Source organism: Contarinia nasturtii, unplaced genomic scaffold, assembly GCF_009176525.2.
Source record: "Contarinia nasturtii isolate CC-2019 unplaced genomic scaffold, AAFC_CNas_1.1 Cnas_scaffold_533, whole genome shotgun sequence".
Taxonomy (NCBI): domain Eukaryota; kingdom Metazoa; phylum Arthropoda; class Insecta; order Diptera; family Cecidomyiidae; genus Contarinia; species Contarinia nasturtii.
Window position 1 is genome coordinate 3,286,337 of NW_022197885.1, and position 13,785 is coordinate 3,300,121.

Here is a 13,785-nt window from a genome sequence, read left to right on the forward strand (position 1 = left end):
CTTGAATTTAAGATCATCTTTTAATGAGTAAAATGGTAGCTGACTGTTTTTTTTTTTTCAGATGCATTTTCAAAAATAAAGTTCGATGATCGAAAGAACTTTTGAAACAGCCATTAATTTCTTGAAAAGAAGAAGAAGGAAAAAATGCTAACCGCCTCCATTTGTTCGTCAAACTTAACTGAACGAAGAAAAAAATGTGGGGAACACATTTGGAAATGTGCCCGTGGTAATATTATCGTGGATATGTAAGTCAAAGGTATTTTATTCGAATATCTTGAAACTTTATTGTATTTGTTGGAAATATAAGTCAGTAGGTATTGTATTATTTATGAGTAACATGTTTTTCTGTGAATCCAAATGTCCTCAAATCAATAAAATAATTTGTCGTCATTGGCGCCATATGTGTTATAATATTTCAATCATGAAGAAGAAAATATATTTGACGCAATATAACATAAAAGTCCACTTCAATAGTATACTACCAAATTTGTTTTTTAAAAAACTCAAAGAGTTGGTGCACGATCGTTTGGCTTGATCATGTTCAAACACAACTCCTCTATGGTCTAGTGGCTAGGATATCTCGCTTTCACCGAGAAGGCCCGGGTTCGATTCCCGGTAGGGGAATCAGTTTTTTTGAATTCTTTTGTAAAAATGATCTTATGAAACCCAATCGTATGAAATTAATTTTCGACGCGCTTATTTCTATTAAACTGCTAACCGACGATCTCTTGGGGTTACCCACGAACTCGATACTAGAAAAACTAGAACATATTAGAAAGATGTCAAATGTACATGTCATATGGCGTTTTACTAGAAATATTAGAAAAAATTAGCACATATTAGAATCTGTGGTTTCCCCCTCGGACGATCTAATATTTCACCAAGTATTTCTACATTTTCTACTAATTTGAAATCAAAGGTATTTTATACATCTTCATTTCTTCTTCGAACATTGCAGAACATTGTAAGCTGAACGCCAAACAACGAAATACTGTAATATCAATACGATCGAGAATAACGGAATCGAAGAGATTTTTCTTTATTTTTTATTAAAAACGATATTTCGTTGTGTTTTTTTAGGTATAAAAAACGATTTCTATTAGTAGAGAGAAAGTTATGTGTACTCCAACTGTGCAAAGAAAATTTTTGGACGTACCGCGATGTGGACAACTAGATTTTGATTCAACGGAATCAATACTAAAGGTGGAATCAATATGTACACTCAGCCGAATAACACGGTCGAAAGGTAACTTTAAACCATATGCCACCACCAGCTTTCACTATCAAAGCGAAAGAAAATTGCATCAATTTCGTCGGCGAAAAAGTCAGTCGTGCGCCCCGACGATGATGAACAAAGCGATTTTGGTGAAGGAACATTTAAACGGCCACGAGGATACAAACGCGCAGAGTTACTAGAGAATGCTATGGAAAGTGCCAAAGACAGCCAGCCTAGAAGATATTATTACATTATTAAATTGATAGAGGATAAGCAGGTGATATGATGGCAGAATTTTAATACACACATTGAACAAGTTGGTCACATGGTGCTCTAGAAAATTCTTAAGTCGTTTACATAGTTCTTCATAAAGACCTAGGAACAGCATTTCTTAATGCGGCTGCAAGGAATTTGGATAAAATGAGTTAATTTTACTACATATGAATCGGTTGGAATATTCGTGAGCTCTCGGAGACTCGGTATAAAGTACACACAGAGTGAATTTCAATTTTCATATAGGCTTAAATGTCACCGTTGAGCTGCTTCGCTTATCAAATTATTCATAGTTTGTAATACGAAAATCCAAATTTCAATTATTTTATTGAACAAATCCGAATCATACTAACCTGTATCAAAAAATATTTTATTTTAGATTTTTGAAATTCTATCCGGTCTGTTTCAACTTTTAATTACAAAGCTTTATTCAGTCAAAAAATAGCAAGTACGCAAGTGAAATCAATTCAGATCGCCAGATAAATCAAACAATAATTTAAATGAAATGTAATTTGCAAATTAACTTAAAAATGCTTTTGAATTGAATTCAATTTAATCTTTTTATTTAATTTTTTTATACATATCGGTTAGTTAAATCTACAAAGACATTTTTGTCAAAAGTGAAGAAATGTTCGTACAATGAATGCAGTATATTTCAATTCTAAAATACATAGTAATAAGATTAACGTTTCTTCCATGTAAATTTGCGTCGAGCACCTTCTTGACCAGGCTTCTTCCGTTCTCTGGCTCTTCTATCAAACGTTAGTAATCCGGCTACAGATTGAGAAAGAAAACCGTTCATAGTCAATGATTTAAAATATTAAAAAAGCATGAAATGTTGTATTTCACACTTACCGGCATGCATTTCGTTCATGGTTGCTTCATCGACAAAGCTTCGTAGACCCAACGCAACACCATATCGAATGGCACCTGCCTGTCCCATAAAACCACCATCAACTACATTTGCAACTATGTCAACTTTGTCAACCATATCAGTAAAATGCAGCGGGAACAGAACCTAAATACAGAAATAAATAAATTAAACAAAAAAAAAAAAAAAATCAAAATTGTGAAAAAAAATATGGAGAACGTTTTTTATGCGACTCACTGAAATCGATTTTACATAGATGTAACCAACCGAATTCGCTGAAGTGTTGGTATAAATTCAAACGAATCTTTGGAACAATTGCTGAAAATTGGTCTCAATTATTGAATTAACGATGAATACATATGTATAATAAATTGATATAGACCGGCAGAGATCGTTTGTAATGTATTGAACACTTTTTTAAAATGTTCATAAATAAGTTGATGCCATTTTATCACATGATTGTGATATGTTGAGTTGATCTTAATTTTGTTTTAATGCGTGATGTTAAATATTATTTTAATATCGTATTAACAGCGAATTCACTCAACAAATTGTCTCTCATCACATTTTTTATCTTTACTGATATTTCCAATAAATTAGTGTAAACTTAGTTCAATTTGACGATTACAAACTTTTCGTTGTTATCTCATCTTTTTTCATGTAGAATTTAAGCCGTAAAACCATTTCCTATGCACATATAATTTTTTCGCGATTTACTTAAATTGATAATGTGCGTTATAAATGTTGAATATAAAGTTGAGAAAGAAAACAAAAACGATACGAAGAAGGGAAGAGCTTCAAAAACTCCATAAAAGTGCACTAAAGTCAAAGAATAGAAGAAAAAAATGCATTGCTGCCTGCAATAAAAATAAAAATGAGAAAACGACTAATTTACATGGGAAATGCAAACTACAATTTGCATTAACAACGAACGGAGTTGTGAATAAATCGCATTTGATTATTTCATCAAATGATTTTTTTCTAATTGATAAAAATCGGGCTGGAGTGCAATGGCGAGGCAATGGCGAGGCACGTGAATGACATCTGTTTGATACGTAATTTATCACACCGTTCTGGTCAAATAAGCATCTCTGTATAGAAGTGATTCATAGTCAAAACAATAGCACAAATGGCCCGTTGTGTGCATGGGAACGCTATCCCATAATCTATCAATGCAATTGTTAAAAGAAAGAAAGAAAAAAACACAATAAACTTGACGCACACAATCTGTGAATTTGGTTGATCAACGCGCACCACCATTTGATTTATTTAATTTAAAGCGGATTTTTTTTACATGGATTGAGAGATTCGACGATCGAAAAAACAACAACGATAAGTCGGAAACTGTACAGGATTATGTCATTTGCTTTTTACTCGGCGAATTGAATTAAATGAAACGAACAAAAGTGATTAAAACTCATTTATTCAGCAGCTGTGCAAACTGCAAGCTTAATGAAAAGGTCAAACAAATTGAAACAGAAATCAAAATGAAAAACTTTGCTCCGAATATTTCTATTAAGAAAAGAGCATGTCGATTAGACACTTTTGCAAAATTTTATGGAAGATGAATGAGTCTTTACCTTTCATTCAACAAATCATTCCACTTCAATGTGATAGGCAGCTTTATTATAAAAAGTATAAAACAAGATCTCATTTCCTCTTATTCAAATATTATTTATTCACAGTTTGATAAAATGACTTAATCGTATACTTAATTGCAGTTTTAATTTTTTTTTCTATTTGTTCAACTGTCTAGGAATAGCCGAAAATGCTACTGCAGCAGCCAAAGTATAAATTATTTTGACACAATGTTTAAGCTTGAAAAAAAAATATCACAATTTCTCTTTTAATATATTTTCATGGAGTTGTTATTTGCTAGAAAACATTTATAGGCACAGTTCTACAACCAATGGGATTCATTTATCGAGTGTCGTTCTATCACTAGGTCACATAATTACACGCGGTATAAAATGTTTATGTTGTAATACATCTAAAGCACATTTTCAAACAAATAATAAAAGTGAACCTATTCGAATTTCGTTTTTCATCTCGAATAATGTTTTGGCTCGATAACAATTTTGATTTTTATCATTATGTTTTTTTTTTCGTTATTCAAATGATTTATGTGTTTTTTTGTTGTTGTTATTGTTGGGCAATCACCATGGCATTGCATTGTTCCTTCTCAAAAGTTCCCGTTGCAACTTCTCTGCTCGAAACTATATATTAATCACTCTTTTCCATTCACGGCATTAAACCATTTCTGTTTTTTTATAAACTGTTTTTTTTATAAATAAATAAACTAAGGATTTGTCCACAGAAAACACGTGATACGTACTTTTCCAATGGAAAGAAACAGATGAAGAAGCAAAAATAAGAAGCCTTATCGAGCCCGAATCACTCTTTCTTTGTTTGATTGCCATTATTTTTGTTTAGATTGTTTCTAACTTGTTCACTATTATCATTACTGGCATTAAGGCGATTTGGTGTGTTATTTTGATGCGTATGATTCAATGGTTGACTATTATTAATGTTATTATTATTATTTGTCTGGTTTATGTTATTTGCGTTTGAATTTTGCGTTGAATTATGCGATAGACTTCGATTCAAGCTATTTTTATGTTGGTTTGTAATGACAGTGAGCAGTTGATCGATGACCTGATGATTTTGATGTAAAACCACTTTTAATTCGGATATTTCTTTGGTAAGTGCGTCAATTTTTTCTGCATTATCATCGATTTTATTGGACAATGTACTCACGCTCTCCGTATCAAATCCGTAATCAGATTCATTGATTCGATCATAGACATTTGTACTGTCACTCATCATTTTGTATTTTTGTGTATAGTTCGGTGAATAGGTATTTGGATTTGATATACATGCTGTATCGAAAAATTTCCGTTGTTTTCCAACTTCATAGGCCGACATCAATATGTCTTTGGGCAAACGTTTTTCGCCCGGATTCAATGGTTTTACGCAAAGTACCACACGGTATGCTTGCGGTGATACTAAAGCGGTGTAATGAAGTAATTTCCGTAGCCAGGTCGGTAGATAGCGGTTAAATAATGCCGATTCAATGTATGATATTAATTTGGTTTGTCGCACCAATTTTGAAAGTTCAGCCGTTTTCTTCAACGCTTGAATGTCGTGCACAGCAATTCCGACCAATAAATTCATTAAAACCACGGTTACAAATAGTAAAAATAGCACGAATGTAATTTGTGCACTAATTTCCAGCAAAACCGGTGGATCTTTTCCATCTGGATCATTTGTTAATAGGGTTAAATCTTGTTCACCAATCATCATCACAAGCACCGTAATAAATCCCATTAATGGATTCGCAAACACCGGCGAATCTGGGAATATCACACAAAAACTTATGGTAAAACCAACCAGCATACAAGAATATGCCATGAATAATTTCGCAAATTCACCCTGCACTTTCGTATACATGGCAACGTATACACCAAATATCGGCAGCTGACCAATCATCAACATCAAATTTGTCCAACCTAAAAGCACCGCAAAAGCAGCTGAAAGATAAACACAAATGTTATAAATTTAAAATTAGATAACAGATATTACGTCGAACAAAATCTTCTTGTTTTCTTTCAATGTTTCATTTTGAACCATCTTTTACATTACCTATGTGATTTTGCCAAATGTCTGTGCGATTATTGTAAATGTACGATGTTAAAAATACGCTCACTATGACGAACCATTCGATAATATTTTCGACTTGTGAAACATATCGTCGCACCGACGTATATCCCGTCAGGCCGTACAATTTTCGAAATATTTCAAAAATGATAATGACGACCAGCACCCACCATTGCATTTCAATTACAAATGGATTTGCACGAAGTAAATCGCCTAGAATTGATTGTTTTTGACAGAGCTCTTGATCTTTGATGGTTTCATTCATGATTTTGCTGCCATTGTAACAGGTGTGCGCGAGTGCGGTCAACACGTATAACGTCAGAAAAAGAACGGTGATGAAACAAAATACCAAGCGACCGATGTAGTATTTACGAATTTTTCCCCATTTGATGTATAAAAATGCTGAACACAATGGATGTTCCAGAAATTCCTTTTGACCTTCATCGACAAATGTATTTAAATAGCTAATTTCTCTTGGATGACAATGTTGCAATAATTGCCGAAAGTCCAATTCAAGTTCGACTTCACGCGTTGCATTCTCTTGCGATTGATGTAATGTAATTGCAGCGTCCAATTTTTGTGTAATCATTGACAGGCTGGTCGGTGTTTTTCTAGTGATAACATTCAATGCGGTAGTACCTTTTTTCGATTTGGTCGTTACATCGGCACCGTAAAAAATTAGCATTTCCACACACTGTGCCAAACCGTCGAGTGCGGCCAAATGCAGCGCGGTAAAACCGTATACATCTTTGTGATTTACATTTGCACCCTTTGCAATGAGCATTTCCAAAATATTAAATGCCGATTCACATTTGCTGACGGCCGCATGAAGTGGAATTCGTTGATCGAAATCTTCGGCATTTGGATCAGCATTACCATTTTCCAATAATTCTTTAACACATTCTAAACTTGATGTTCGACATGCTAAATGCAGAGCGGTGAAACCACGATGATTTTTTAACGATGCATCAGCACCTTTGGCCAACAATAATTTTACACAATTCACATTTCCTTCGTCCGAGGCCAAATGAAGAGCCGTTGATTCTTTTTCACGAATACAAATTCTTATGTTCGGATCAGCTCCGTCACATTCAAGTAATATGCGTAAACATTCATGTAAACCCAAATCGGCTGCCAAATGAATTGCATTTGTTCCGTTGGCTTTAAGCGAATTCACATCAGCACCATTCTCTATTAATAGTTGTACACATTCAATTGCATTTGCACGTACCGCACACTGTAACAATGATTCTTCACAATTGGCTTTATTTGTGTTGGTTGAAATTGAAGCACCGTTTCGAATGAGCAACTCAGCCGTTGCAACCGAATTACCGAATGCAGCACAATGCAATGGTGAATAGCATTTTGGTATTAAATTGACATCAACACCACGTTCAATTAAAAATTTTACGGATTCAACACAACCACTGAACGCTGCCAAATGCAAGCCGGTTATCCCATTTGGATCGCAAAAATGTAAATCGGCACCAGCACGTAATAAACCGTCTAGTAGATCGGCCCGTTTCAAAAATGTTGACCATAAAAATGCAATATTTTTTTCACCTTTGGTCGCACCTTCCATATACAATTGAATACTATTTGCCATGATTTTCCATTTTTCGGTATTATGCGGATCGAGCGTTTCAATATCTTCAAGAATTTTTGTTCGACCACCAACCATTTTCATTTGTTCGATCAAATTTGCGCGAATCGTATCACTGCATATTTGGACGCTCAACTCGGAGCTGGGCTCTTCAAAACTGTCATACATACTGGGTGCACTTTCAGCCGGTGGCGATGGTCCACACTCCATATATTCGAAATTTCCCGCAGATGGATATTGTTCTTCGAGCATAGCATCAGCGTTGTTCGTTCGCCAACGAACCATATTCGACTGCGTCGGCTTGAATCTGTGGACAAAAATACAATATTAAATAAACAATTGTCATTTTGTTTTTTTGGTTTCGTTTATTTTGTTGACACACATTTTGTTTATTCTCAATTAACGCTAAGTTTTTTTTTGTGATTTACCATCAAATCTGTTACGGTTTTTAGCATTTTTAATTTGTCGTATATTTTTTTTTAATTGAATCGTGTGCGATGTGCAAATTTAAAGTAAAAAATGAAGAGCACTATAATTGATTAACATGTGATTGGACGTTTTTTTTATTTAATTATCAGCGTCAAAATCTGTGATACAAATTAAAGCGAATTAACATATTGAACAATTTTTTTCGCTGTGAATTAAATCGTGTGTCATCGTAGAAAATCAAAAAAAAATATATATATTGTATTTGTTCAATTCCATGAACCAGATAATCAGTTCTAAGTAAAAAATTGTCTGAAACCAAAAATTAAACCGAAAACAAATGACAACTGATTGCTTTTAATGATGGAGCACGACTGAGCGACCGACGAAATGCAATCGAAACGTAGCCACCATCACCGCACAAATCAGAAATCACAAATCACGGGACACAATGAAAAACCGAACAAAAATCAGTAGACACTGATATACGAAGTTTTGACTTTACGATCGATCATTCTCTTACCTTGATAATGGAATTCCCTCAGCATCAACCGCCAGACTTGCCGCTCGAGAGATTCTACGATGTTTCGACAACTTTGACGAACCTTCTCGATACCCCAAATTTTCCATTGTGTTATTTATTTGATATTTCTACTTTTATTTGATAGTTTACTTTAACTACACTTTGTTGATATGTTTCACACAAATTCCGGTTGTATTTATTTTGCTACGTCACAATAACAATTGCAAATAGTTTTTTTGTTGGCTGCACATTGCTTCTCTTTTTGTGTGTTACAGTTTGTTTTGCTTTTAATTTTTGCTGTTCAATATTTATGATTTCATTTTTTCATTTTCAAGTTCACATTGCGACGCGACATTTTTCGGTGTTTCATCATATTTATCATTCACTGTTTTGGAGAGGTCACTGCGTCCAAACCGATTATAAATAATTAGAGATGTCAAATTTACTTTTATTATAAAAAAAAAGAAATTCCCATCCAAAACTCGTTTTTAACAAATTTCATGATTTGCATTCCCTTTTTTTCGCAATTTTACGTCTTCATTCAATCCAAATCTCAAGCTGAACAATACGAATAATTTTGTACAATCAAATACGGTGATTCGACGTTTTAAATACACGTAATTTTTTTTTTGTTATGGCTTATTCTAAAGTTTTGGCAAATTTTCAATGGTGGGTGGGTGTGCCGTGGACATTTAATCATTCATTTCAATTTTGAAAGTTCATTCACTTATATCGGATCGATATGATTGCAAATTTTTCGGACAATCGACGGATGTTCGTTGTGCAGGTCAGACCGTCTCGAATAAAGGGTGGCAATTAACGGTACATTTTGCGTCAGAGATTTATCTCCAATTGCATTCTTTGAAAAAAAGATCTCAAATCAAATTTGAGTCAGTCAATTATTGATTTGATATTTCATTTCAGATATTTTCGCAGTCATGACTAAGTACCTGTTTTGAATGATTATTTAAATTTTATTGAATATTGCAACCTATTTGGATACAAGAAGATGTCTTTATTTAAATGCATATACGTTAAAGAGATGAGATCCAAAACCATTGAATGCATCTTTCTGAGTATCTGATATTATATTTAATTTTAAAACATTTACAATTTTCAAGACTTAAGAAAATCATGAGATTCTAAGAAAAATGGTATCGGTTCAATTTGCAGTTCGATATCGATGTGAAATGAAGTTAACTTCAGGCTTTTGACTGTGCACTGAATTCGATGAGCGGAGAGAGAGAGGGAGAAAAAGAGTGGCGAAAAGAAATCTCGGTGTATATATAAATTAGAATGTTTTGAGTGAATTCTGGTGAGTATGCAGTACAAAGCGACAATGTCTTGGAATGTTCATTTATAAGAGCCATAATTCACAATTTTCAGAAATGAATTCAATTGAAATGGCAACGTCAGTGGCTTTATTGCAAAATTGCTTCAACAAACTCTCGGATTCGAAACAAGACTAATAATCAAGTGAAGAGAATAAAAAAACATCATCTTCGACGCAGATTTTTTTTTTCTTTCGTTCATCATTTGCGTTGCTTCTGAATATGCAAATACTGATTTTCTCTTTTTTGGCAAGAAAAAATATGATATGATAACTTGATTAAATGATGAAAAAATCTTATCAAAAATTGTATGATCGCATCGATGTAGAACCATCGAAATGTAGATAACAAAAAAAAATTCTACGTTCAAACTCAAGATTTGGATTTGGTGTTTATCTTACACAAAATTGATTAACAAATTTACCAAGTACACACTATTGATTTCACATTTTATTCACTTTTTATAAAAAAAAACTATTGATTGATTTTTTAAAAAAATGAGTGGTGTTCGTTTGAAACGCGAATACGCAAAATCCGCTCTAAACTGTACCACAGTTTAAAATCAACTGACTTAAATTACAGTTAAATTAAGCGAAAATTCACAAGTAATCAAACGGCAACCAAGAATACCATTCCCGCGCTCGCGAGATTGATGCGATTGTAGAGAGGAGAAAAAAGCTAAACGGTTGAAGATAACGGTGTCCAATACGGTGAGACAGAGACAAAAAGTCAATTACATAGCTCTCATAGCTTGTGTTTGTATTGTGATCAGCGATCAGTGCGCGTTGATGTCTTGCGATTACAGTGATGATGCTAATGAGATCGATTGAATGTATATGTGTGCATGTGAAAAAAAAATAAACATTTCTATTTGAAATCTGTGTTTTTCGTCTCTTTCTGATTTAACAAAGCTTTTGTTCCGTATTCGTAGAGATGTACAAGGGATACCAAAAACTGACACGCTTGGTGGAATCTCGATAGGAAGCTCGGCTTGCATATAATACACACACAAATTCATTCAATCCATTGAAAGTTTCGAAGATAAAAAAACGGCAATTGAAAAAAAAATCGATGCGAGAACGAGAGAGATGAGAGGCGTAGGTGGAGAGACTTCGTTTCAATTTGGTTTCATACATAACAAAAAAAAACAACAAATTACTCGCTTCATCTCTCATTGTTGTTGTTAATTCACACCCGATGCTATCGCAGCGCACTTTATATGAGTGTTTCTGTACGATCTATGTGCACACTGTGATATATTGTTTGGTGTTGTCTTTTTCAACTCTGTCGTTGATTTATCAGAGAGTCCACAGAGTCAAAGCAGCATTTTCCACATTTTGACAAACGTTCATTGTTTGAACGATGATTATACAATAATAATTGTTGTGCTGCCGCTCCTGTGTAACCAATTGAATTGTTATTTAAATAAATCTCATGGAAGTTGTTTATTCTTCAGTAACATGTTCATGTGATAAACGACTTTTGTGTTCTCATTTAATGCGTAATTGTCTTTCATTGATAAGAACCAATTTCTTGGAAAATTCAATGATTTGTACACAAACTTGGCTTGTATATTAATTTTTTTAGATAGCTGATAAACGTAAAATAGCGGTGTTTTAAACGCTTTTAATTCGTACGAAAAAAAAACAATACTTGGAATTTATATTCTTTGAGAAAAGAATAACCCCACTTAAATTATGTTTTATATGCGCAATTCACAGTCACGTGACTTCATTTGAATTATTAGAATTACTTTTTTTTTGCTTTGATAACAATCGGTATCAATGACTTTAAGAAGTCACAATACAAGCACGTGGAAAGGTAACTTTTTATCGTAGAGCACCAATCCAAACCGGCTTGGAAAAAAAAACTATATTTGTCAATAATAAATTATATTATCATTTGAAATTATGGGTATTAATGGTTGGTGACACCAACTTGGTGTCAAAGCAAAAACATTTTAAACGTGTTTCGATTTGGAACTTAATTTGCATGTGATTCGTGATCTTTTGGTTGCTCTCTGTCCGTATAAAAAATGCAGCGTATGACGAATACTAAATGCCGGTCGTGTGTGTGCGTGTGTCTATGACACCGATATAAAGTGTTTGCAAAAAACAAAAAACGAATTGACAATTTGCCCGTTTTGTGCGCGTGCCAATAACAATCATAACACTGCATTTGGGCAAATTGTGTATGGGCCGAACGATTTCAAAATTCATACAAATCTTCCGATTAAATGAGCGATGAATAAACTGAGTAAGAGGTAAATGAGTTGGATAAATTCGACACGTAACTGGGCCAGCAGATTTATTGATGTTTTTAACGCTACGTGATCGATGCAGCTTAGATTTGATAATAAACAAGGACACATGCACTTGTTTTAGATGTGATGAAGCAGTGGCGTTGGCTTCTCTTTGGAATTTATAAATAAACAACATGTGCGCCATTGACAAATAACTTACAGAGTAATCTTAATCATTTCCACAGAAATCGTTTTAACGAGTTTTATCGAGAGATTTTGAGATAAGAAAAGTTCCGCTCACGTCTTTTATAGCAACATTTTTATCACGTCAATTTATATAAATTCGTCCAGTGGTACAATTAGTAAGAAACTCTTTGCACTTAAATTGTTGTTCATTTCTCAGGCAGATAAATTGTACGGGGAATTTTTTTTTGTAATATGATATGATGACATCATTGTTCCATCAACCAAATATTCATCACGTAATGATGCGCATTATTATTGTCATGAATTGACAACATGATCAAGAGAATCTTTTGCGTGTCTTTCAAAGCAATCATTTTTTATGGAGGATCATAGAACTTCACGTGTTAATAACAATAACAGGAGTGAGTATTTGAATCGGCACGTTCAATTTTGCTCTATTTTTACACATTCCAGCTCTTTTGTCGAGTCACTTTGATATCAGCCAGAATATTGAGGTGTCAATGATATATAAATCTTCATTAAATTATGGCGAACGTCAATCAAATTCGTTGACAGAAGGATTTCAATGGCAATACTTGGAACAATCACTAAATTGATTTCTAGAAAATGAATACGAAAATATGGCAAAGATATGATAACTACGCAACTTGCACGTGTTCAATTTACTTGTAAAACTAAACGATGTTTATCTTGTTTGTAAGTTTTACACAGCGTTGTTTTGTGATTGGCAAGGTCATAAAATACTTTGAGTGTGATTTATTTTGACGATTTTAGAGAAGTGGCCAGAACTGATAATCCATGATCAGAGCAGCGGTCATTTTTTGTTCCATGTCGAACACATTAAGAAATAATACACATTGTCAATGGATCACAAAATTTGAATTGTGGAATGCGGGAGCATTAAATTAAAGCGTCAACATTGATTGCATGTTCATTTCTCAGAACCATTTATCCGCTATTGTTCTTTTCAATTGTTCACTGAATAATTTTCGAAAGTGGGCCAAACACAAGCCACATTCAAATTTTTTTTCTATTCCAAGTGGTATCATCTGTTTTACATGAAAATCGGTTTTCGGACATTAAAAAAGAAAACCGTCGTTAAACAATTACTGCTAGAATCGATTTTGTTTTAAATCAAATTTAAGTACGATACTTAATGTTGAGTACTTGGTTGAAAAAAGTATAGTTAAATAGTTCAATTTTCAACAGAGATGTTATAGGCACCGCGGACGAGCGAGCACTTTTCTTGTAAATTTCACACTTTCTTGTATTCAGTTTGGCACTTGAAAACTCTTACTTCCGCGGTACCAATAACAGCTCTGATTTTGAATAATGTATATTTTTAACACTTAAATTTATCAAAATGAACGTTCATCTTTTTTACTTACAACAATTGAATCGTTGCGGCGAAACAGTAGCTCTTATTTTTCTCCAAA

The 13,785-nt window shown here is 33.6% G+C and overlaps 2 protein-coding genes and 1 non-coding gene across 8 annotated transcripts in view; 1 reads left to right on the top strand and 2 right to left on the bottom strand.

The window, feature by feature from the left end:
• The first annotated feature begins 552 nt into the window (after positions 1-552).
• On the top strand, positions 553-624 carry Trnae-uuc. Its single transcript has one exon. It is a non-coding gene; the product is annotated as a tRNA-Glu (tRNA).
• A 1,406-nt stretch (positions 625-2,030) lies between these two features.
• Positions 2,031-13,785, bottom strand: part of LOC116339821 (28S ribosomal protein S9, mitochondrial) — an 18,438-nt gene continuing 6,683 nt past the window's right edge. Inside the window, exons 8-9 of the mRNA XM_031765885.1 lie at positions 2,345-2,507; positions 2,031-2,263 (exon numbers count right to left, since the gene is read on the bottom strand). Coding sequence (XP_031621745.1) covers positions 2,172-2,263; positions 2,345-2,507 — 255 coding nt within the window. The 3' untranslated portion in view covers positions 2,031-2,171. The remainder of the gene's footprint in view (positions 2,264-2,344; positions 2,508-13,785) is intronic.
• On the bottom strand, positions 4,014-10,449 carry LOC116339818 (transient receptor potential channel pyrexia). 6 transcript variants are annotated; one of them, XM_031765879.1, is made up of 4 exons: positions 10,336-10,449; positions 8,570-8,971; positions 6,003-7,927; positions 4,014-5,890 (listed from the first exon to the last, which is right to left on the bottom strand). In XM_031765879.1, exons 2-4 carry the CDS (start codon positions 8,674-8,676, stop codon positions 4,755-4,757), a joined length of 3,168 nt encoding a protein of 1,055 aa, XP_031621739.1. In that variant the 5' UTR covers positions 8,677-8,971; positions 10,336-10,449; the 3' UTR covers positions 4,014-4,754. The 6 variants fall into 6 exon arrangements, with proteins under 6 accessions (XP_031621739.1, XP_031621737.1, XP_031621738.1 ...); XM_031765877.1 differs by having other exon boundaries at positions 10,325-10,449; XM_031765878.1 differs by having other exon boundaries at positions 8,570-9,014; positions 10,325-10,449.